This window comes from Sminthopsis crassicaudata, chromosome 4 (genome assembly GCF_048593235.1).
Source record: "Sminthopsis crassicaudata isolate SCR6 chromosome 4, ASM4859323v1, whole genome shotgun sequence".
Lineage (NCBI taxonomy): Eukaryota > Metazoa > Chordata > Mammalia > Dasyuromorphia > Dasyuridae > Sminthopsis > Sminthopsis crassicaudata.
Window position 1 is genome coordinate 222,309,654 of NC_133620.1, and position 26,011 is coordinate 222,335,664.

General features: G+C 33.1%; 1 protein-coding gene across 2 annotated transcripts in view; it reads left to right on the forward strand.

The window, feature by feature from the left end:
• RNGTT (RNA guanylyltransferase and 5'-phosphatase) overlaps window positions 1–26,011 on the forward strand; it is a 313,552-nt gene that overhangs the window by 185,173 nt on the left and 102,368 nt on the right. For both annotated transcript variants that reach the window (XM_074310316.1, XM_074310315.1), the window contains one exon: window positions 7,188–7,288. In XM_074310316.1, the coding sequence (XP_074166417.1) occupies window positions 7,188–7,288 (101 nt within the window). The remainder of the gene's footprint in view (window positions 1–7,187; window positions 7,289–26,011) is intronic.

Consider the following 26,011-nt stretch of genomic DNA (forward strand, 5'->3'; position numbering starts at 1 on the left):
TATATTTTAAATCTGAAGACTCATAAATATTTATTTTTAAAAGACTTAAGATACTAATTATATGATGTGCTAAGTTGTTATTGATAGCATATTTTATAGGAATGTATAAAATTCGCTTGAATGAATAAAAAGATACAAATATCAATATAAATATATTTTGAGGATCACATAACAAATAATACTGATTTTGGTGACTTTTAGGAACGTTCAATTTCAAAGACCTCACTTGTGTGTTATGTATATTTAATTTAATTCAATTGTGAATTTAATTCAATATTAAAAGTAAATTTATATGGACTAACATCAATATTATTTACTTTCAGAGAAAATTCCTTCAAAATTAGAATGAAATGAGTATTTCTATCTAATGATATTTCACTTGGTATATTAAAAACTAATTTTTTGGAAAAATTGATATTTTTATTATAAAATTAATTCTTTGAGGCACAGAATTATAATCTCTTTATATTAAAGAGTTGTCAATTATATCTTCCTGCATCTAGAGAAAAAGAGGTCTATGAACCATTACAGTAATAACATTTTCTTTAGATTTTTATGCTAGCTGTAAGGTTGATATTGGTTCATATGTTTTTTGTTTTCATTTTTAACTTTTTCCTTAAGTCATTATTTAATTTTGTGATAATATCTTTTCAGAGAAGATACATTAGATAGAACAAGTGATAATTGATCAATAATTTTTACTTTACTTTAAGTCTGTTTCTCTCTCTCTTTGGAATATTTTAATGTATTGAGAATGCTGCCTAACATTTTAAATGTGAATCTTAAAATGCTTTCTTTCTGTTAATCAGTTTTGGATTCATGAGTCATTGTAAATCTGCAGTTTGTCCAATATTTGACTGTTGCTTACCTGCTCAATTTTAATTAATTTCATTACATTTTACAACAAAGTTATATTGCATTTAAAAATGTAAAAATAAACAACAAAACAACCCCACATATTTAGCTTACTGGAATACAGAAACAGATGAATATGTTGGATTCAGCCCTGGTACCATAATTTGTTGGACCCTTCCTTCCCTGTTGTGAAGGAGAACCTTTAAGGAGAAATCAAATTATTTTTTTAATCATCATATAGTAACTGGCAGGATTATGCATTCTTTACATTTCAGTCAGTTATATAATTGAAGATGTATTCTGCTGTTGATAACTCATCTATGAAAGCCTATCTAATATTTTTTCATATTTTAATGGCTCAGAATACATGTGTAAATATAATAATAATATAATAATTTAATAAGATTTCTATGCACTTGAAGAATTAGCTATATTTATCAATAGTTTTATTATCTTCTCAGTTGCTTTTAAAAAAATATTAACCTAATTTGTATATAGAGAGAAGGAGAGACAGAGACAGAGAGATATCATGGCTTAATGGATAGAAAACATGTCTTGGAATCAAGAAGTCCTGGGTTTATTACCTGCCTTGCGCCAGTATCTAATCTGATAATATTTTAGTGCCCTCAGACAGACTCATAAGATTACCAATTGATGATCTCCTTTGGTGAAGAAAGTTTTCACTTTAGGGAGTCCTTCACACTGATGAAATCATTGTTTTAACCTCACTCCTTTCTCTTCAGATCTGTTTAGTAAGGGGGGGCGGTAAGACCATTGCTCTACTAAGTGAAATAATCTTTGATTTTACAGAAAGTTGTTTAATTTGTTCTTTACTGCTCATTCCTCCAATCAGGGTAGTTGAAAATCTAGTGCAATATATAGCCTATCTCTCAGTACAGAGATTCATGAAACAACTAGAGAGGAAGTAAAGGGGGAAAAAAGCAATTCTTTATAGGTCAGTCACTACTTTTCATGGTAATAGGAAAGGTTCACTTTAGTGTTAATAAATGCAAAATCCTGAAATAGGGTAAAAGAGAGACAACAACCTATATTTGTAGTTTGTAGCCAGAATTCAGAATGGTCCAAGAGATAGAATCACCAGTGTTACCTATATCTGGACACTGGACTCAGATGGCTCTGCTCTTGGGTCCTAGCTCTAACCCAAGCTGCTTTTTGTGACCATTGACAAGTGATTCAACCTCATTGAGCTTCGATTTTTCTCAGTGAAAGGCAGATAGGTGACATAGTGGTTAGAGTAGCTTGGAGTTAGAAAGAACTGAGTTTCAGACTCAGCCTCAGATATTTAATAGATTTGTGACCATGGGCAAATCACATAACAGCTATCTATCTGTTTCCACAATTGTTAAGTGAGATCGAAGGAAAGTTGTTAAAGTTAGTGAATTGTTCTGAGGAAAAGATCCTTATCTCAAGGAATGAAAAATTAGATAAAAATTTTGCCCAGTTTAAATTTTATTTTTAAATGGTCAGCTTCATGTAGACAGACTTATAGTAAAAGTGTTTGACACATTTTTGTTGGAATAATGACTAGCCAGAAAATTACATAACACAATTCTAGTGTTACTTCAGAAGTCGAGAAAAATGAAGACAGTATCATTAAAAAACTGTTTATTGTAACATAAGATTTTTTTGGAGGGTACATTTTGTTTCTTACTGTTTGTCTCCCTTCTCATTCTCTCCCCCCACCACATAAATCTTTTCTTTCCTCTTTTGAGTAAATAAAAAATAGTAAAACCATGTGTGAAAATGTTTCATTTTTTAAAAGTTCATTACCTTTCTGTCAGGAGATTCAGGAGATGAGTGACTTGTTTCATCTTCATCCTTTTGGACTCATAGTTTATCTTTTGCATTGATCAGAGTTTTAAAGTTATTTAAAGTTATATTTCTCTCTAAAGTTATTACTAAATAAAATGTTCCCCTAGTTCTGATCATTTTGCTTTGTCCCCAGTTCATTTAAGTCTTCTCAGTTTATTTTGAAACTGTTTATCTCAACATTTCTTGTAGTACAATAATAGTCCATGACATTCACTTACCACAATTGTTTAATTACTCTTAATAGGACATCCTCTTAATTTCCAATTTTTTTTTCTACCTTGAAAAAAGTGCTATGGAAGTTGTTTTTTACATTTCCTCTTTCATTTTGGAGAGCTTGAGCCTATTAGTGGTATAATTAAATCAAAGGATATGTAATTTTGGTAACTTTTTAGGAATTGTTGGTTTGCTTTCCAGAATGGTTGTGCTCATTCACAGCTCCACCTACTTCCTTGTGATGACTGCTTTAGTGTGGATACCTTAGAATCAGCTGGAGTCAGGATAAGCAAAAATCCTTGGTCTTTAGCGGTAGAAGTGAAGGGGGATGGACTCAGGATCTCTTCGACCTCACCTCTTTGCCTCTTGCCCAGAAGTGACTCTGGCTAGTTTCACTCTACCCCCTAGTCCCTCCCACAATTCTCTGAATACTCCTAACGATTGGGCCAGCACAGGATAGTGGGAAGGGCCATTTTCCAAGCATATTCTTATAGAGTATTGTCCAATGGGTAATTAGCCTCAAGTGTTCATTGTCCAACCTCAGTGCATTAACTCAAGAGTTTCAGCCCTTTACACTTTCTCATAGCTCCTCTGGCACTTTCTCTTTTCTGTTATCTTTTGTCTGATAGTTTGGAGATAGAATGTCAAACTTCTATTTCTCTAATAATTTCATTTTTAACACTCCTGTGCTTCCAGTTTTCCTTTTCTTTTCCTACTCTTAAAAGCAGAAATTAGTCTTTTTTGTATTTTCTGTAGCTATTTTCTTGTGAGACTAAAGATCTGCTGTCCGTTTATAGTTGATTAGGTCAAAACTTTTCTCGGGCATAAATGGAGGTTGCACAAATCTCAGGTATAATAGAATGTAATGTTGAAAATAAATTTGTTTTTGTTTTATTAATAATTTTTGTTGATGTATATTGTTTTCATATCTTTAAACAACTCAGTTGTGACATTTTTGAGAGATTTACTTAATTTCATTAGAAATTGTTAAAAACTTATGATTTTCAGAATGAACTGGACATCTACTTTTCTAAAATTTTTTTCTCATTACTCATTATACCAGATAAATGTTATTTAATAACATTTTTATTAAACTAATATAAGTATCTATAATTTTTCACTGTAGGGTATTCCTAGTACGCATTATCTTCCACCGAACCTTATGGCAACCTAGCTGAGAATTAATAATAAAATTCTTTAGATATGTATGAGGCAAGGATCACTTGGCTGGCATCATTAACAAGCAGTTTATAAAGCAGGATTTGGGCGCCTGTCTTTTTTTTTTTTTTTTTTTTTACTCATTAGAGAGTCAAACCAACACTATTCATTGTGCCACATTGCCACTATTGTAATACTTTCTTAGTGTTTACAAATACCTATCATACTACTGGCATTTATTATATAATACTTACTAGTTGATGGCAAATGTATTGAATTGGACTCTGTTATTTGTATTAATCCACTTTTAAGGAGGGGAAAAAAAACCAGAAACATAAATTCCTATTTTTAAGAACTTGAAGCTTTGATCACATTCAGAATCTAAAGAAAGCATAATTGTGAAAAATTGCATTATTTCTTTAAGTATGATACCAAAAAGAAATGCTGTTGACTCCCTCTCAACAGGAGAAGGAAATAAAAAATAGAGCTCAGAAGGAGAAGGTTGTTAATGAACATTCTGATTTTTAAAAATGATGCTTTGACTTGTTTTTTCTGTAGTTACTGATGTCATGTATTTCATCTGTGCTTCTTTATGGTAAATGTATTCAATTAGGTGTAATGGTACCAGCAGTGGGCCTGAAATAGAAAATCCTGTAATAGAAAATAATATATAAATAAGCGTAAAATTTGTAGAATAGAAGAGAAAGGGAATCAACATTGCAAACTGTTTGACCCATACTGATGCTTTGTGCCTGATGAGCCCATAAAAATACCAGTACAACATGGTTTTATTTTATTCTAAAACCATGAAAATAAATATTCTGTGCATTTCTGATCAACTTTACTCCACAACAGAGCTATGTAATTAATTTCATGTAGATGACTTTAATATGCTTTTTTGATGAGTGAAAATCAAGACCACATAGGTCTGTTATTTATGATAAAATTACACTTCTTCACAGTGATAATGAAGCATCATTTTACTTTGTTATTCATTATTTGTCATAAATATTCTCTTATTTTTAACAAATACAGTGGAAAATAAATTTCTAGTCTTGTTTAGAGTATATGTTGTTAAACTGATAAATAACTTTTTTATGATACTGTTAATATAAATCCATTACTGTAGGTTTAAGCTAATTGTTAAGAAATAAGGATCATAGCTTTAAGTGCAAAGATTTTACCAAAGAATTACAGATATAGAACTTGAAGGGATTTTGCATCATCTAGTCCAACCTTTTTTTTTTTTTTTAATTGACAAATTTTTTGAAGCTTTACATTTAAATTACAAAATGTATAAAGAAAAAAAAAAACATTGCTATGGACAGAGAGAATTCAATATAAAACATTAAATTTCCATTTCAAGAAAACCTATATAATAAATACAACACATGGCTTTTAAAACTGCCAAGCTTTTCTTTGGCTTCCTTATTGGTTTTTTTTTGTTCTCTGCTGTGTACTTTTTTACCTTATTTTTCCTTGTCCCACATGCTTAAAAAGGCTACAATTAACATGGATACACACACATATAAAAATACACATATATGTAAGTCTGTACTATGCTTATTTCCTCATGTCTTTTTTTTTCTTTGAAGGTGAATAGAATCTTCCTTCTTAAATCCGTCTTTCTATGGTTTTCTAAATCAATTCTCATCATTTCCTACACCACAAGCAAAATTCCATTCTCAATTCAAATAGCACCTTCCTTCATAGGATTTTTGAGGTTAATTTTTGAATTTATAATAGTCAAAAATGAGTTGGTTCCTCATGTTCTCTTCCTTTTAAGAGAGAGATACTAGAAATAATCCTGGAAGAGGAATCAGAAGACTTTTCTCAAATCTAGATTCTGTTGTTGACTCTCTCACTGTGAACAGATCACAATCTCTCAAAGTCTACTTCATCATCTATAAATGGAGATTATAAAACACTGATTATCTCAGGGTAAAGAAGGCTCTTTATGTTACAAAGTATTATGTAGATGTGAACTCATAAGACCATCTGATAGAATGAGAAAAATATTAAGCTTAGCTAGAAGCAGAAAATTTGAATCTTAGATTTTATTCACTACATAAAAACATGATGAATTAGTGACTTAAAATCTCTTAGCCTTTCCTTATATGTGAAATAGAATTCAAATGTGTACTACTTCCTTTATAGGGCTATTATAAGGGAAGTGAGCTAGTGAAAATGTTTAATACTTAGCAGATAACTTCGTGCCATAGAATACATGTTGAATGTGTCAGAATGCATCATGATTAAGTGAATAAATGTATGAATGAATAAACATATGGTGGAATTAAAAGGGTAGGTTAAAGATTTTTAGTTTTATCAGGGGAAAGTATTTTGATTAGTCTAGTTTATTGAAAGCTAATATGCCTTTGAGTACTTGAAGTTCATTTAGTGGTTCTGTGGATGGTAGTAATGATGATCACAATTTTCAAGGTTAGGGCCACATCTTACAGAAAAAATTTCCTACATATTCTGAATCTTCAAGTGGAATTATGGTTATATCATTATGAAGACTTCATGATAAGCATTTTAAAATAGTTTTGATTAAATATTTACAATATAATGAAATAAGAGAAATAACAATGCAATGTGTTCAGTTGATTATTGTGAAATCTCTGAAAAACTCTAAGCTGCTTCACTGTTTAACTAAATTTAACAAATTTGACAAAGGTAATTTCAGGAGTAAAAATATATAATTTTAATTTCTCAAATTCAATTGAAGAGTATAAAAATAATAATATTGAACTACTAGCTAGGTGGTGCAGTAGATAATGGCACCAGCCCTGAAATCAGGTTAAATCTGGTCTCAAGACACTTAATACTTCTTAGATATGACCCTGGACAAGTCACTTAACCCCAGTTGCCTCAGCTGGGGAGAGGGGGCAATATATATATATCTATCTATATCGATATAGATATAGATATAGATATATAGCTATCTATATATCTATATAGATATATAGATATATAGATAGATAGATAGATATATAGATAAATAAGTTTGTGGGTACTTTGAGTTGATTTTTTTTATGATCTCAAAATATTTGATCCAATTGCAACCATTCCTTTTTTTTTTTTCTTTCTTTTTTTTTTTTTTTTTTTTTTTAAATTTACTTTAGAAATACAAACCTGGTCGGTGTGATGATATTTTGAAATGGAAACCTCCCAGTCTGAATTCTGTAGATTTTCGCCTAAAAATAACAAGAATGGGAGGAGAAGGGTAAGAGTATTCTTTTCTCTATTGTCATGTTAAATAAAATGTCTTTAACTTTTGTCAATCTACTAGTTATGACCTCTCTCTTTTTTTATTAATTTTATAATTATAACATTTTTTGACACTACATATGCATAGGTAATTTTTTACATTATCCCTTGTACTCCCTTCTGTTCTGAATTTTCCCCTCCTTCCCTCTACCCCCTCCCCTAGATGGCAGGCATTCCCATACATATTAAATATGTTATAGTATATCCTAGGTACAATATATATGTGCAGAACCGAATTTTGTTGTTGTTGTTGTTGTTGTTGCAAAGGACGAATTGGATTCGGAAGGTAAAAATAACCTGGGGAGAAAAACAAAAAATGCTAACAGTTTACACTCATTTCTCAGTGTTCCTTCTCTGGGTGTAGCTGATTCTGTCCATTATTGATCAATTGGAATTTGATTAGCTCTTCTCTATGTTGAAGATATCCACTTCCATCAGAATATATCCTCATACAGTATTGTTGAAGTGTAAAATAATCTCCTAGTTCTGCTCATTTCACTCAGCATCAAGTTGATGTAAGTCTCTCCAAGCCTCTCTGTATTCATCCTGCTGGTCATTTCTTACAGAACAATAATATTCTATAACATTCATATACCATAATTTACCCAACCATTCTCCAATTGATGGGTATCCATTCATTTTCCAGTTTCTAGTCACTACAAAAAGGGCTGCCACAAACATTTTGGCACATACAGGTCCCTTTCCCTTCTTTAGTATTTCCTTGGGGTATAATCCCAGTAGTAGCACTGTTGGATCAAAGGGTATGCACAATTTGATAACTTTTTGGGCATAATTCCAGATTGCTCTCCAGAGTGGTTGGATTCTTTCACAATTCCACCAACAATGCATCAGTGTCCCAGTTTTCCCACATCCCCTCCAACATTCATCATTATTTGTTCCTGTCATCTTAGCCAATCTGACAGGTGTGTAGTGGTATCTGAGTTGTCTTAATTTGCATTTCTCTGACCAATAGTGATTTGGAACACTCTTTCATGTGAGTGGAAATAGTTTCAATTTCATATCCTTTGACCATTTATCAATTGGAGAATGGCTTGATTTCTTATAAATTAGAGTCGATTCTTTGTATATTTTGGAGATGAAGCCTTTATCAGAACCTTTAACTGCAAAAATGTTTTCCCAATTTGTTATTTCCCTTCTAATCTTGTTTGCATTAGTTTTGTTTGTACAAAAGATTTTTAATTTGATGTAATCAAAATTTTCTATTTTGTGATCAATAATGATCTCTAGTTTTCCTTTGGTCACAAATTCCTTTTTCCTCCACAAGTCTGAGAGGTAAATTATCCTATGTTCCTCTAATTTATTTATGATCTTGTTCTTTATGCCTAAATCATGGACCCATTTTGATCTTATCTTAGTATGTGGTGTTAAGTGTGGGTCTATGCTTAGTTTCTGCCATACTAATTTCCAGTTTTCCCAGCAGTTTTTGTCAGATAATGAATTCTTATCCCAAATGTTGGTATCTTTGGGTTTGTCAAATACTAGATTGCTATTTTTATTCACTATCTTGTCCTGTGAACCTAACCTATTCTACTGATCAACTAGTCTATTTCTTAGCCAATACCAAATGGTTTTGGTAACTGCTGCTTTATGATATAGTTCTAGATCAGGTATAGCTAGGCCACCTTCATTTGATTTTTTTTTTTTTTTCATTAATTCCCTTGAAATTCTCGACCTTTTGTTCTTCCATATGAATTTTGTTGTTATTTTTTCTAGGTCATTAAAATAGTTTTGTGGGAGTCTGGTATAGCGCTAAATAAATAAATTAGTCTAGGGAGTATTGTCATCTTGATTATATTCGCTCGGCCTATCCAAGAGCACTAAATATTTTTCCAATTATTTAAATCTGACTTTATTTTTGTGGCAAATGTTTTGTAATTTTGCTGATATAATTCCTGACTTTCCTTTGGTAGATATATTCCCAAATATTTTATACTATCGACTGTTATTTTGAATCGAATTTCTCTTTGTATCTCTTGCTCTTGGATTGTATTGGTAATATTTAAAAATGCTGAGGATTTGTGGATTTATTTTGTATCCTGCCACTTTGCTAAAGTTTTGAATTATTTCTAATAGCTTTTTAGCAGAGTCTTTGGGATTCTCTAAGTATATCATTATGCCATCTGCAGAGAGTGATAATTTGATTTCCTCATTACCTACTCTAATTCCTTGAATCTCTTTCTTGGCTCTTATTGCTGAGGCTAGTGTTTCTAGTACAATATTGAATAGTAATGGTGATAGTGGGCAACCTTGTTTCACTCCTGATCTTACTGGGAAAGGTTCCAATTTATCACCATTACATATGATGTTTACTGACGGTTTTAAATATATGCTCCTTATTATTTTAAGGAATAGTCCATTTATTCCTATACTCTCAAGTGTTTTTAGTAGGAATGGATGTTGGATCTTATCAAATGCTTTTTCTGCATCTATTGAGATGATCATATGGTTTTTGTTAATTTGGTTATTGATATAGTCGATTATGCTAGTAGTTTTCCTAATATTGAACTAGCCCTGCATTCCTGGTATAAATCCCACTTGGTCATACTGGGGAGGGATGATTTTCTGTAGTATTTTTGCTAATATTTTATTTAAGATTTTAGCATCAATATTCATTAGGGAGATTGGTCTATAATTTTCTTTCTTTGTTTTCAGCCTACCTGGTTTAGGTATCAGTACCATGTCTATGTCATAAAAGGAATTTGGTAGGACTCTTTCAATCCCTATTTTTTTCAAATAGTTTATATAGCACTGGAGTTAGTTGTTCTTTAAATGTTTGGTAGAATTCACATGTAAATCCATCTGGTCCTGGGGATTTTTTCTTAGGGAGTTGGTTAATAGCTTATTCTGTTTCTTTTTCTGAAATGGGACGATTTAGACTATTTACTCCTTCCTCTGTTAATCTGGGCAAATTATATTTTTGAAGGTATTCTTCCATTTCATTTAAGTTATCGAATTTATTGGCATAAAGTTGAGCAAAGTAGCTCCTAACTATTGTTCTAATTTCCTTTTCTTTAATAGTGAGTTCTCCCTTTTCATTTTTAAGACTAACAATTTGCTTTTCCTTTTTCCTTTTTTTAATCAGATATACTAAGGGTTTGCCTATTTTGTTGGTTTTTTCATAGAACCAACTCTTAGTTTTATTAATTAATTCAATAGTTTTTTTACTTTCAATTTTATTAATCTCACCTTTTACTTTTAGAATTTCAAGTTTCATGTTTGTCTGGGGTTTTTAATTTGTTCCTTTTCTAGCATTTTTAGTTGTAAGCCCAATTTGTTGACCTTCTCTTTTTCTATTTCATGCAAGTAGGCCTTTAGAGATATAAAACTTCCCCTTATTACTGCTTTGGCTGTATCCCACACATTTTGGTATGATGTCTCATTATTGTCATTTTCTTGGGTGAAGTTATTAATTATGTCTATGATTTCCTGTTTTACCCACTCCTTCTTTAGTATAAGATTGTTTAGTTTCCAATTATTTTTTGGTCTGTTTTCCCCTAGCTTTTTATTAAATGTAATTTTCCTTGCATTGTAGTCTAAAAAGGATGCATTTACTATTTCTGCCTTACTGCATTTGATTTTGAGGTTTTTATGTCCTAGTATATGTTCAATTTTTGTATAGGTTCCATGAACTGCTGAGAAGAAAGTGTACTCCTTTCTGTTTCCATTTAGCTTTCGCCAAAGATCTATCATATCAAACTTTTGTAGTATTGTATTTGCCTCTTTGACTTCTTTCTTATTTATTTTGTGTTTTGATTTATCTAATTCTGAGAGTGCAAGGTTGAGATCTCCCACTATTATAATTTTGCTGTCTATTTCTTCTTGCAGCTCTCTTAATTTCTCTTTTAAGAATTTGGATGCTGCACCACTTGGGGCATATATGTTTAATATTGATACTGCTTCATTATCTATGCTACCCTTTAGCAAAATATAATGCCCTTCCTTATCTCTTTTAATTAGATTTTTGTTTTTGCTTGATCTGAGATGAGGATGGCTACCCCTGCTTTTTTGGCTTCTCCTGAAGCATAGTAGATTCTGCTCCACCCTTTTACTTTTATTTTAAATGTATCACCCTGTTTCAGATGTGTTTCCTGTAAACAACATATAGTAGGATTCTGACTTTTAATCCAGTCTGCTATCTGCTATCTCTTTATGGGGGAGTTTACCCCATTCACATTTATGGTTAGAAGGACTAATTCTATATTGCTTGCCATCCTGTTAACCCCTGCTTATGCCTGTTAACCCCTGCTTATGCCTTTCTCCTTTCCTTCCCTCTTACCCTCCTACTCAGTATTAAACTTGTGAACACCACTTGCTTTTCACAGCCCTCCCTTTTTAGTATCTCTCCCCCACCTTAAAGTTCCTCCCCCTCTTTTACCCCCTTTTCCTCACAATTTTTGTATTCCCTTCCCCTTAGCTTACTCTTTCCCTCCCACTTTTCAATGAAGTGGAAGAAGTTTCACCATAAATCAAATATGTCTATTGATACACACTATGTTCATCCCCCTCCTTTTTTTCTCTCAGATATAATAGGTTACCTTTGCCTCTTCATGAGATGTAGTACCGCCACTTTACCCTTTTTTATGGTATAATTTCCTTTCCAAATTATACATGTGTTCTTACATATCTTTATGGCAGAAATATAGTTTTCAATATTTCTTTTTACCTTTTTAGAAATCTCTTGCGTTCTGTATTTGAAGATCAAATATTTTGTGTAGGTCTGGTTTTTTCATCAAGAATAGATGAAATTCATTTATTTCGTTAAATGTCCATCTTCTTCCCTGGAAAATGATGCTCATTTTTGCTGGGTAAATTATTATTGGCTGCATACCAAGTTCCTTAGCCTTTTGGAATATCATGTTCCAGGCCCTTCGTTCTTTTAATGTGGAGGCTGCTAGATCCTGTGTTATCCTTATTGTAGCTCCTCCATATCTGAATTGCTTTTTTCTAGCAGCTTCCAGTATTTTTTACTTTTTCTGATGGTTCTTGAACTTGGCCATTATATTTCTTGGCATTTTGATTTTAGGGTACCTTTCAGTAGGTGATCGATGAATTTTTTCAATGTCTATTTTACCCTCTGTTTCTAAAACGTCTGGGGAGTTCTCTTTGATAATTTCCTGGAAAATAATGTCCAGGCTCTTTTTTTCCTCGCATTTTTCAGGGAGTCCAATTATTCTCAAATTGTCTCTCCTGGATCTGTTTTCCAGGTCTGTTGTCTTTCCAATAAGGTACTTGACATTCTTTTCAATTGTTTCATTTTTTGCTTGACTGCTTCTTGGTTTCTCCTTGAGTCGTTCATTTCTACTTGTTCGAGTCTAATTTTCATTGATGTATTTTCTTTACTCACTTTTTTTTATATCTTTTTGCAATTGTCCAATTTAGTTTTTAAGTGAGTTTTTTTCTTCCATGGAATTTTTTTCCATTTCATCAATTTTATTTTTTAGAGAGCTGTTTTCTTTTTCCAACTCACTAATTTTATTTTTCAATGATGTGATCTCTTTATCCACTCTGGATGACTTCTGCAGAATCTCTTGCCAAGCTTCCCTTTCCTTTTCCCACTTCTCTTCTATCTCTCTTGTGAGAGCCTTTTTGATTTCCTCTAAGAGAGTTTTGTGTATTGAGGAGCAGCTATATCCCCCTTTGGGGATTCCTCTGGAGACAAGTCTGCTTTTAGTCTCCTCAGGGTTTGAAGTCTGCTCTCTCTCTATACAGAAGCTGTCAATGGTTAGAGCCCTTTTAAATTTTTTGTTCATTTTGTCAGAGCAGAATCAAAGAAAACAAATTGACAAGAGAAACAATTGGTCTGTTTCTGGGGATGGGGCTGGATGGTGTTACTGGGCTTACTCTACAGACTGTGGGAGACAGCAGCGAGGCACAGTGATGGCTGCATTGTGAGGCTCTAAGAATGCATTGAGTCACTCCGGGTGGGGGTGGGGGTGGGGGTAGCCAGGTCTGGAGAGAAGCTAGCGTTCAGAGGTTTTATTCTTTACCTCAGGTGTTTACACCTTCTCTGCTGATCCTGGCTTGCTGCCAAGACGAATATCCACACTGGGCTAAAGGTTGTATGGCAGAGATTGCACCCCTCTCCCCTCCAATCTGAGCAGTTTGAGGTGCCTGCCCTTAGCCTCCGCCCAGTCTGTTCGTCTCATCCCCTCCCCCGAGCAAACACAGACCTTTTCTGGCCAATTTCAGGGATGTCTTCTGTTGGTAATTATTTGTAGGGGTTTTTTTTTTTTTTTCTGGTCAAGCCTTAATTCTGAGGCTTATCATGAAGTAAATTCTGAGAGAAAACGCAGAGCACAAGCAGCTATGCGCCTCCTTGCCACCATCTTAGCCAGAAGTCCCTATAATCTCTTTTAAAAGACTACCAATAGGATCTCTGAGACATACTTTTATTATTTTTTTATTAAGATTATTTTTTCAGAAAAAAGTAATACATATATTATATATTGAAAAATTATACCAGGTATAGACCCGGATATGAGGCATATTAGGAAAAAAAAATGGGACCTTTATTGAAATCAATCAGATATTTAAAGTCTATTTAATTTTTATTGGCAGAATTCCTTTATATATATATATACACACACGTGTGTGTGTGTGTGCATTTAATATTTCATATTTTTTATAAGATTTCTGCTTAGACAATCTTTGCTTTTGTAATAATTGTATTTATGATTTATTGTCTAATGCTTTAGGCTAATTGTTTCCTAGACATAATCTGCTTTGGTCTTTTCAAAGGTTTATTCTAAAATTTAGGATTTAATAACCGAAATAAAACTTGTGAAATTGTGTCAAAGTGGCTTTTATGTTATTCCACACTTAAAAAAAAAGTTATTAAACTTTTAAAATATCATATGTCTAATTTAGTTAATTGACTTTCAAGGGACCTAAAGTCAAGTTCTTTATAGATTATATTCTTTACTATTTCTTTCTTTGCCCTTATTTGCAATGGATTTGAAAAGAGACTACCCATTTCTCTCAAAATATGTGAGACCAAATTCTATACCTTACCCTTGCAATTTTTCCTGGATTGTATCTAGAATAAATGCTATTCATTTATGCATTTTCTCATTTTGATCACCTTATTCTTATAATGTTATCATTGAATTTTGATATTTTAAATTTGTCTAAACGAACTATTTGGATTAAAAATGCAAACTAAGTAACCCTAGCTATTTAATCTATTACATCTAGGATCATAGAATAGCATCAGAACTTTTAATATTTGATGTAGTTTTTAGAAATGAATTAGAAATGAACACATTAATAAGGCACATTAAAAATAGTCATTTTGTTTTAACTTCTGTTTATGGCAATAATAAAGAATACAACTTTTGAAAATTATGTCTTTTAAAATGAATTATGTCTTTATTTTATATAAGTAGTCTGTTTTTTTCATGTAAATAATGTTACATAGGTAAAGAATATTAATATATGATATAATGGTTTTCATTAAATGAATAGATTTTTGCTGTAAATATGAACCTAATGTTTAATAGAAATTTAAAATCTCAGAGATAGCTATCCAAAAGAGTATAAAGAAAAATAGCTATGCTTTGCAGTCACATAGAAACTGTGTCACATGACCCAATTAACTCGGAATAGCTATATTAAAAACCAGAGAATTTGTTCATTTGTTTGCTTAATTATATTTCCAAAGGCTTCTTATGAATGAAATAGGGTACCAAGAAAGGTATAATATAAAAATCATTTTTTTGAAAATATAGGTAGTTATTGATCTTATTTTTTGTGTGTGTGCAGCAAAATTATTATATAAATATGTATACATATATTGGATTTAACATATATTTATCATGTTTAACATATATTAGCTTACTTGTATCTAGGAGAAGAGGTGGGGGGGGGAAGAGGGGAAAATTTGGAACACAAGGCTTGTAAAGGTCAGTGTTGAAAAATTAACCATGCATATGTTTTGAAAATAAAAAGTTTTGGGGCACCTAGATTGCGCAGTGGATAGAGCACCAGCCTTCAAGTCTGTCCTCAGACACTTAACACTTCCTAACTGTGTGATTTTGGGCAAGTTACTTAACTCCAGTTGCCTCAGCTCCCCAGAGAGAGAGAGAGAGAGAAAAGAAAAAGCTTTAATAAAAAAAAAATGTAAACAAAAAATATATATAGGTAGAATTTTTAAAAAGTGTATGGGTTAGGGGGGGCAACTAGGTGGCGCAGTGGATAGACCACCAGCCTTGAATTCAGGATGACCCGAGTTCAAATTTGGTCTCAGACACTTAACACTTCCTAGCTGTGGGACCCTGGGCAAGTCACTTAACCCCAGCCTCAGGATGGGGGGAAGTATATAGGTTGGGCCTTTTAGTAGATAATTTTGAGTCTTATTGAAGTTCATCGTTATGAATCAGATTCCTGTTAGATTAAAATATAATACAAGTGGAAAATCATTTCTATGAAATTGAATACTTAGATTCCTATTAACAATTCAAAGGTTGATGTTTGGAATTTCTTTTTCTTTCCTTTAAAGATATGATTTCTGAAAAATAAAATATTGACAATGCAGTGATAATTAGTACCTGTTATATGTTTTTGCAATTTATATAATTTTGAATTTACAAGTAAGTACAGATAGTCTTAGTGAATAAAATAAACTTTTAAAATATGAAATCTGTTTTCTATTTAATCTATTTCTGGTAATAATTCAAAACTAAGATCATGTAAATTGTGCCTTTAGGATGTTATAGACTGATTACAATGGGACAAAGTAAACTAATAGCATTAATTAATTTTAAAATAGACCACCAAACAACTTCTTAAAGAGGAAAAAAAAATTTTATCTCTGTCAGAATTTTCCATAGATTTTTACTTTTAAGTGTTCAGTCAGTAAACACTCATTTATTAAACAATTACCATATGCCATTCACTGTTCTATGGGCTAGTTATAAAGAAAAGACAGAATAGCTCCAAAACTCAGATACCTCACAAAATTCAATTGGGAAGTCTACATGAAAAGAACTATAGACATACAAAATATGGATGTGGGTGTGGGTGTATACACTGGAAAGAAGCCAGGGAAGCTAAGAAGCAGAGGTAAGGAAGGAAACCATTTCAAGCTTGAGGAAATGGAAGTGCTGTGTGTGAGGAACAGCAAGAACACCAGTATCATTGAAATGTAGTGGACATGATGTGAAATGAAGTGCAAAAATACAAGAAAGTTCAGAAGAAGCCTGGTTTTTAAAGGCGTTAAAGCTAACCAGTAGATTTTTTCATTTGCTTCTGGAGGAAATAGGAATTTATTGAGTGATGTTCAGTTTCTTATAGAAGATAGGAGGATGGCATGGTCCCACCCAGGCTTTTGGAAAATCAATCTGGCAGCTGATAGAGGATAGGCTAGAGTGGAAAAAGACTTGATTGAATGAGGAAGACTCAGGTGTATGTTAAGTAAAAAGCTTTCTATTAAAAGTTACCTTGGCTTTCATCACAATTTTCAAATGCATAATATATGGCAGGAGTATGAATTTGATAACTATTTTATTCAAAGCACAATGCTAGGCCCTTGAGATATAAAGGCACTAATGAATTAGTCCCAAGGCTTGGGTAGTTTATATGGAATAATAGGATTATATAAACTGGAAGGGACTTTTAAAAGCCATCTAGTCTAACCTTCTTTTAGAGACAAAGAAACTTAAGACCCAGAGAAGTTATTTTGATTGAGTCAAGGTCATAGAGCTGATAAGTGACTGAGGCAGGATTTGAACCTTATTACTCTTATTTCAGATCTGCTGCTATTTTCATTGTATCACAGTGGTTACCATTTGGGATGCCTGCAAGTCCCTCAGTCCTTATTTCTGCCTTCTTTTCTGATCCCAAATAAAACACTCCCTTCTGCAAAAAGTCATTCCTAGTCCTCTTAATCTTAGTGCCTTCCCTCTGATACCATCTTCAATTTCTTTTGTATATATCTTGTTTGTTCATAATTGTTTTTGTGTTGTCTCCCTTAGACTGTGTTCCTTTAGAGCTTGGACTGTTTTTACCTTCATTGTGTGGGTAGTGTATATACTTTTTTGAGTATATCTTTGTACAGTGCCTGGCACATACTAAGTACTTAATAAATACTTGTTGACTTTCCTTACTTGATAAAACAGGTGCACAGGCAAATAAATGCAAAATATGTACAAAGTAAGTAAGGTGGTAGAAAGCACAAGTCTTTGATAAGGGTTATGGAGGTGATCAGGAAAAGCCCTGGGTAGGAAGTAACATCAGAATGAGCCTTTAAGGAAGCTAGATGTGGAGATGAGAAGAGTAGTATTCTAGAAATGAGGAATAAGGAATAGCCTATATAAAAGAACAGGAGGCAAGAAATAGTAAATCATGTGTGGGGAACAAAAAATAAGCTAGATACCCTGGAATATAAAATGCATGTGCATTTTATGCAGGGGTGGGGAATTATGTGAAATCAGTCAAAAAAGATAGGTTGGAGTGAGATTGTGAAGTATTTTAAATGCCAGTCAGAGGAGTTTGTATTTTATACTAAGGATATGCCTCCATTGGCGCTTCTGGCACTTTCATACATATATTTTTAAAAATAACAATTTTGGGGTTTTTTGGAATGTGGATTGTAAATCCACAATTAGGAAGTTACTGCAGTAGCTCTGGAGTTCTCCTCTACTTGAATGCTGGCTCTGTATGCAAATGAATTGACCTACTCAGGTAGAGTTGACATGGCATAAAGTGACTGGATAAAGGAGAGGCAGAGAAGAATGAAGAGTCAGGGTTCTAGTGGTGGTGGTCTTGACAGAAATAGAGAATTTCTGATTAGTAATGGGTTTAGAGAAAGGTTAATGAATTCTGTTCTGAATGTTAAGTTTGAGATGTGTGTGTGTGTGTGTGTGTGTGTGTGTGTGTGTATATGTGTGTGTAAAAAAGTTTAAAGTTGAACTTAATAGTACCATTGTTTTGGTAATGAATTTACGTACATACATAACCATAACCATTTCTCTTTTATTTTTCATCTTCCCAAATACTTCTTGTACTGTAGTGATAGGATTTAGAACTTGAAGGAAACTTAGCATTTATCTGGTCCAACCACTCCTGAAGAAACTGGGGTCCAGAATGATTGAACGGCTTGCTTAAGTTAAGAAAAATTAGTATTTGGAATCAAATTTTTAAATTTTAAATCATATTCTTTTTCCACAATACTATGCTGCTACACTTGATCATATTACCCAATATTGATTCCATATTATGTGGTATTCATATAAATAATAGAAGCTTTTGGTTATATGCTTTCTTATTATTACCCTATGGTATGCATTTTTTCATGTGGTGCTTCCTCAACAAGATTGTAAGTTCTAAGAAGTGGGGGAAAACTGTATCTTACACAAATTTTTTCCATGCAGAATTTGAATATATTTTTATGTAATGCTTTGAGTGAGGTGAGAAAGCTTATGTTAATTCCTAAGTAGCTATAATAAATATTTGCATAAATGTAATCTGCTTATGAACAACTTTTGAGAGCTATAAAATTGTAATCTGGTATAAAATCTAACTATGCCATTTGATTGTATCCTTACATGTCATGAGATTTTCTTATTCTTATGGCTCATAGTGGCATTACTCTTTAATACATATATTCTATAATAAAAAATTCAATATAAGTGGTTTTTATTCTTATAATTAATATAATTATTGTTATAATAGTTACTACATTAAAATTTTGTTATTATCTACCATTCCTTTCAAAAACAGAAGAAAGGCAAGCTATAATTGAGTTCTTTATAGTTATTGTTTTGCTTGGCCTTCACGTGGCAGTTACCTTTTAAGACCTGTCACCTTTTTACTTCTATGTCAGGCAGCCCACCACTAAATATACCACCTATGTCACAAACTACTCACCAAAAATAAATATTAAGATCCAGAAGTGAATAGGAAAAAATGTGCTAGGAATGTTGTGTGGTACATGAAGTGTGTGTGTGCAATTATGTGTTGTTAGGTGCAAAGTACTTTTTTTTTTAACTTATTTCGCTATAGAAAAAGGCTAAGTTCAGATCCTTTTTCACTCTGTTATCTTGCAAACCAGAAATATAATTTTAGTATAATGCCTTCATTTTTAATAAAATTGTATTACAATAAAGTTATTTATATATTCCCTGCAGTTTAATGCAGTGATTTTATTCCCTTAAATAGCATATGTGTTTCTCTAAAGTGTTGATTATTTGTTGTGGAACTTGTGACCAGACTGACAGCCTTGTAGATAAAGTATGAAGAAAGGCAGTATAAATTGGATTCAATTTAAATAACTCACTTTGAAAGGTCATAATTTCCACAAGATGTCACTGTCTCTCAAGAAATTCTTGGTATTTAAATTTTTTTATTTGTAACTTTAATATGCTGCAGATGTTCTCATCTGACCTTTTCAGGGACTGCTAAGCTCATGTGAAGAAAAATAAAGTTAAAAACCATATAACAGACCTTACCAAGTGAGCCTGTATTTATTCATAGGGATTTTTGTTTCTATGTAACCTTGGCAAAGTATGTGCTGTTCTTATGGCTGATAGAAAAAGCAATGGATGCTTTAGATGATCATTTGTTGTAATGCTTTCACTGATATAGTGTAACTGTTAGTATTAAACTAATTAAATGGTGGTTATTTTTCTTTCTATGTTTGGTGTAAAGATAAATACATAATTTCCTTCCTACCCCCTAATGATTTATTTCTGGTTGCAGCTACTCTGGTTAGTTGAAATTTTTAAGAGATTCCCTATAGCCATAACACTAGTTTTGATGTGCTTTATGACAGATTTTTTTTTTTCCTTTTTACCAATGAATCAATACATACTTATTGAGGACTTAATATGATGATAACAAGATCTGACATCTATATAGTTCTTATAAAGTATGAAGTGCTTTATGTTACATTATCTCATTTGATTCTTAGTCAGCTTTGTGAGATATGTTATAGGCATTATATCCATTTTAAAGATAATGAAGCTAAGTCTTAGATTAAATGATTTAAGAGGTTATCAAAGTTACCAATAGTAACCTTAATAGAAACCTCTTTTGTAGAGAAAAGATTCCTGATTCCATATTGTGGACTCTTTTCTACTGCATTCTATTGTTGCTTTTTATATGCGACACATTTTGAGATACTTAAGATGAGAGACCAAGCAGGAGTTTTAAGTCCTAATTTCAAGAAGGAACTTTATATGTTCTTTGAGGGGCAGCTAGGAGGTACAGTGGATAAGCACCAGCCCTGAAGTCAGGAGGACCTGAGTTCAAATATGACCTCAGACACTTAACACTTCCTAGCTGTGTGACTCTGGGCAAGTCATTTAACCCTAATTGCTTCAGCCAAAAAAAAAAAAAAAATGTTTGGGGAGGGGGGGAGAGGGAGGGGAAAAAGTGTTTTTTGTTTATACTAGACTTTAAACTTTTAAGTGAGGAACTTAAAGTTTTTGAACAGATTTAAAATGCTACCTTGACACTTATAGATCAATAAAGAACAAGCACAATATTAATATAGAAGGATGTGGGGGAATTGTGGAATTACTTAGTATCATACATAGTGATACAGGTCTAGTGGTAGAGAATTGATGTGAGAATCCCTTCAGGTTGGAGACACAGGTCCAATGTGAAAGAATTCATGAACCTGAAAAGTCTAAATAGCAAAAGGGATTTTTATTGGCACTGAGAATCCAGCTTTGCTAGGAAGACAGACTTCTCAGTGGCAAGAGGTCCTGTCAGAGAAATAACAAAGGTTATCACTGAGAAGAGAATGTCTTTAAAGTAGACAAGAGCCCTGGTAGTCAGCTGTGCCAAGAAGAGAAGGCCCCATGGCAAAGCATAATTCTACTTCAGACTTCTGCAAAGATTTGGGATTCAAAATTGTCTTTTTATTGGCAGTCTGAGGCTTGGTTCCAGTTGAAAAGAGAGTCAGTGCTCCCAGGCACTTATCTTGGAATTTCAAGCCACTCAACAGGCCCAGTTCTCCCAACTGAATAAAATCATTTTGAAGGCTTTTCCCCAGAGGCTAGAATTTCTTGAAGAGGTTGGGCTACCCCCAAAAGATCAATGGAGAGTGATTTGACCAAGATCTCCAATTGAATGAAGCCACTTAACTTGTCTGGGAACATAGGCTTTCCCAGACTTTTCAAGGTCTTGAGATTCTGAATCTTCCTTCTTTTATAGATCAGAGGGTTCACCCCCATCAAGAGCATTTGCAGTTATTATTTTTTTTTCTTTATCAATAAAGTGACAAGATTTTTGTTTTGTATTTGGGGGTTTTTTGAGACTAGGTATCCTTAGCTAATATAAATTTACAAGTACAACAGTGAGTCCAATTTCAAAACTCATCAGTGTGGAACTTGCTAGGTTTTTCCCAACTAGGCCTCTTTAGCACCTTCTTAGGTTCTCTGGTGTCTTTCTGCTTCTGGAAGCCTCATTATATTAGTGCCAGACATTATGAATACTTTCTGACAGTACAGATCCTTTTATCTCTACTACAACTGATATTTACCAAAATCTGTCAACTTCCGAGCCTTATCAGCAGTAGTGATTACAAATATGTATCACTTATGTCCAGTTCAAGAAAGTTTCTAAAAGAAGATTTTTGAAGACCACCTTTCAAATCTCCATGCTGGGTTTAGTAGGAGATATACATGAAGAAGATTAAGAGAACTTTTTCATCAACTTGATGAATTTATAGGGTGGTGAGCTTGAAGCTTAACATTAAAAAAAAAAAAACTAAGATCATAGCAACTGGTTCTATTACTTTCTTGCAAATAGGGGAGAAGAAATGGAAGCAGTGTCAGATTTTATGATCTTGAGCTTGAAAGTCACAGAAGATAACATTTGTAGCTATGAAATCAAAAGACTCTTGGTCTTTGGAACAAAAACCATAGCAAATCTGGACAACATAATGAAAAGCAGAGTCATTTTGACTTTGATGGCAAAAGATGTGTGTAATCAAATATGTGGTTTTTCTCAGTAGTATTGTACAGCTGTGAGAGTTGCATTCTAAGGAAAGTTGAGTACAACAGAATATCTATACTTATGAATTGTAGTGCTAGGGAAGACTTGGACATCAAAGAGATCAAATCAATCAGTATTTAAAGAAAACTCAGACTACTCAGTGGAAGGATAAATATTGAAGCTTAAACTTAAATATCTTTTCCACATGATGAGAAAACAGATTCATTGGGATAGACCCTAATGTTGGGAAAGATTAAAAATAAAGTAAGGTGATGGCAGATGATGAGATGAATAGATAAGTGTCATGGAAGCAATGAACATGAACCCAGACATACTTTAAGAGATAGTAAATGATAGATGGGCTTTTTTTGTGGTAATGGGGGTCACAAAAAGTTGAATACCACTGAATGAATGAACAACAAAATCTTCCCATAAAGGATATGGACATACTCATTCAGAGACATATCCCTGAAGACTGGTTTCATTGATGGAGTGATCTCTGGTATGAGTTGGTGAAATATAGACAAAAAAAAACAAAAACACACAACTTTGCACTGGCCTATAAAAAGGATCCCTTTTGGTCTTTTGCCCCCTTTATTATGAAGAGATTCTGAGAGCACAGATGGCTTGTGTGTGGGAGATAATGTAAGAATTTTTTAGTAGTGGTCTCCGTTTAAAATCCCTCTCCCACCCTCTCCCATCCCTGCCCCCCCAAAATACACCAAAAAACACCCAAAAATAGATCCTATAAGTGTTTGCCCATGTGGCACAAGAGGAGAATTCCTGGGCAGCGTCAAGCTTCTGGACAATAATGAATTCCTGGCCTCTGTTGTCAGGGTAGTTTCATAATGGTTGTTGAAAGGAGAACTACATTGCTAAGTAGCTAGTTGAAAATTGGATTTCTTGGGTGGTAGCAGGCTGGGGATTTGCCTTACTAGGATTATTGGCTTTTGGATATGAATTTCTATAGGCAGAGGGAGTTTTTAGAGCCTTGCTGTGGTGGTTTCTGGGAGATAAAGTCCTGAGCAGATGATATTTTTCTTAATGCTTAGACTTTCAAGGACCATGAACCAGGTGCTTCTGAGAACATAGGATAAATTATTTTATGTTGGGAGTGTGGAGACTGATAGTGGCAGAAGGGGCAGTGAATGGCAGCTGTTTGTGGTGAACAAGGTGGTGGAGATAAATCTTTTGAATGAGGGAAGACACAAGTAGGCAGTTGGTCTATTTGACAATACTAATATCAATACTAATATCAATAGTGGCAAACTACGGAAGGGCAGAGAATAAGCACATATTATACACCCACAGTGTACCAAGCACTATGCTAAGCACAAACACAAAAAAGAAAGGTTGATTGACTTTCCAGGATCTCATGGCCATTAAGCATCAGAGGTTAGATTTGAACTCAGGTCTTTCTGATTCCAGGGTGCTTTATGATATGGTTTCTTCCTTCTCTGTGGCTCTATGGCTAGGCCTTGCCAGTAATAACCACATTCAAAAGGGGGGTATTGGATGAGGGAAATGAGTACTTTTGAGGTTTTACCTTCTACCTTATGACTATCCTTAGGCACAAAATGCTACAATATTAAAAACGAGTGTTGAGGGATGTGGTCTTTTATTAAGAGAAAGGGAGTTTTCTAAGCTACTTGGGATGATGAGATCTTGTACTTCTTCCACAGTTAGGTTAAGCAAGAGCCCCAGATTTTGTTCTCTATTGCACTGAGCTATATGGACAACATGGGAAAGGTGAGTTATCCCTTTAGCAGTCTTTTCTGCTTTTCTTCCTAGAGGAATTAAAAAAAAATAGGGTGATGCTATTTGGAGAGAACAGATAGCTTAATAGTGCCAGGCCTGGAGTCAGGAAACCTGACTTTAAATTTGGTCTTAGACACTAACTTGGACAAATCATTTAACCCTATGTACCTTAGTTTCCTCTTATCTAAAATATGCTGGAGTAGGAAATGACAAACCACTTTGGTATCTTTGTCAAGAAATGCCCAGATAGAATCATAAAGAACCTTGAGCCATTCAAATCAAATTGCTGAAATGTCACCTGAATTATCACAATAAAATTATTTTGAATATAGTGTTTTTTAGTAATATTAAATTTATGGTCTTTCATTGCTCCAAGCTACTCCCCTTCCCTGCTCATGTTTTTCCCCCTCCCAGAGTAAAAGCTTACTAAAGGAGAAGGAAAGATACTTTGTGATAAATAAGTATAGCCAAGCAAATATATATTGTGTTAAAAATATTTCTCTACATATGTCCTGTTTATGTATGCATCCTTGTGTTTTATCACTTTTGTGAGGAGATAATGTGCTTCATCTTAGGTACTCTGGAAGTATTATGGGTTATTGTTTTTCTTTACTGTTCTGCTGTCTCTCCTTATTATACTCATTATATTCTGTATCAGTTAATACTACTTTAAACTCTCCAAAATTCTCTGATATTCTTAATTAAGAATATGTTCTTAATTAATATTCCAAAATATGTCTAGCCATTCTCTAGCTGCCTAGAAGCAATCTAAAGCACCCCTTTAGATAAATTATTTGCTCTTCTCCCTTTCCCCTGTCCCCTTTTAATTTTCTTTTTCTGGAAGAGTAAGTTTATTATATGCAACTAACTATTCTCTCTTCAATATTATCTTCTTCTTAATCCCCTTCTCCCATCTCTATTTTCCATGTGTTTGATGTATTTTTACAGGAAACTCTTGTGTTTAATTTTTTTTTTTAATCCATTTCCTGTTAAAGTGTGTTGAGAATCATCTGATACACACTCTTTCTACTTCTGCCATGTTTGTATGATCTTCTCATGCACCCTGTATAGGAAAAGTAGTGATTTCTACTCCCTTCTTTCTACATTCTATATTAGTATATATCTTCTTTCTCTTTCAACCCTCAGATGAGAGTCATTCTACTCCTAGATCCTTTGAAGACATTAAGATTACAATGTTAGCAGTATATCATCATTCTATTGTTTCTGATTCCTTACATAAAATTTATCTTTTTAGGTTTGTCTAGATTCATGTGATTGTCTTTTATGGTTCTCTTCAATTCTATTTTTTTTCTATAGAAAAATTCAGAAATTCCTTTATTCCATAACAGACCCATTTTCCCCCTTATAATTGGTTTTTCAGGATAAGTTATTATTGATTATAAGGCTATCTGTTTAACCTGGTGTAATATTATATTCCAATACCTCTCAGTTTTACTATAGGCTACAAGATATGATAACAACTGGTTAGTTCCCTGATATGAACTTCTTTGTGGATCCTGGAAATATTTTTTTTCTTTGATAATGGGAGCTTTGAATTTTGGATTCCTTTTATATTCTAATAAATTTCAACAATTTCTTTTTCTTTTTATGAGTTTTTGAAATGTACTTTTAAAAAAAATATCTCTATTTTCATTTTAGTTCTCCCAGTATTTTTATTTATTTAGTTTTAGTGCTAGCTTCATTTTTTTCTAAATATTCATATAGTCTCTATGGGAAATATATATCTTTTTCTTGTGAGTCTTTCCCTTCATTTACTATCTTATAGAGTTATTTCTGTTTAGGAATTTCTAGATTTATGGTAATTTTTGTTATTGTTGATATTTTCTTTGATTTATTGGCCTCTTGAGCTTTAGTTCTTGGATTGTGAATGTGTTTCTTCCTCCTGATGCCCTTTTGAATGAAGTTTTTGGCCCTGCTTTGTTTTACCTTGAGTGCCCCT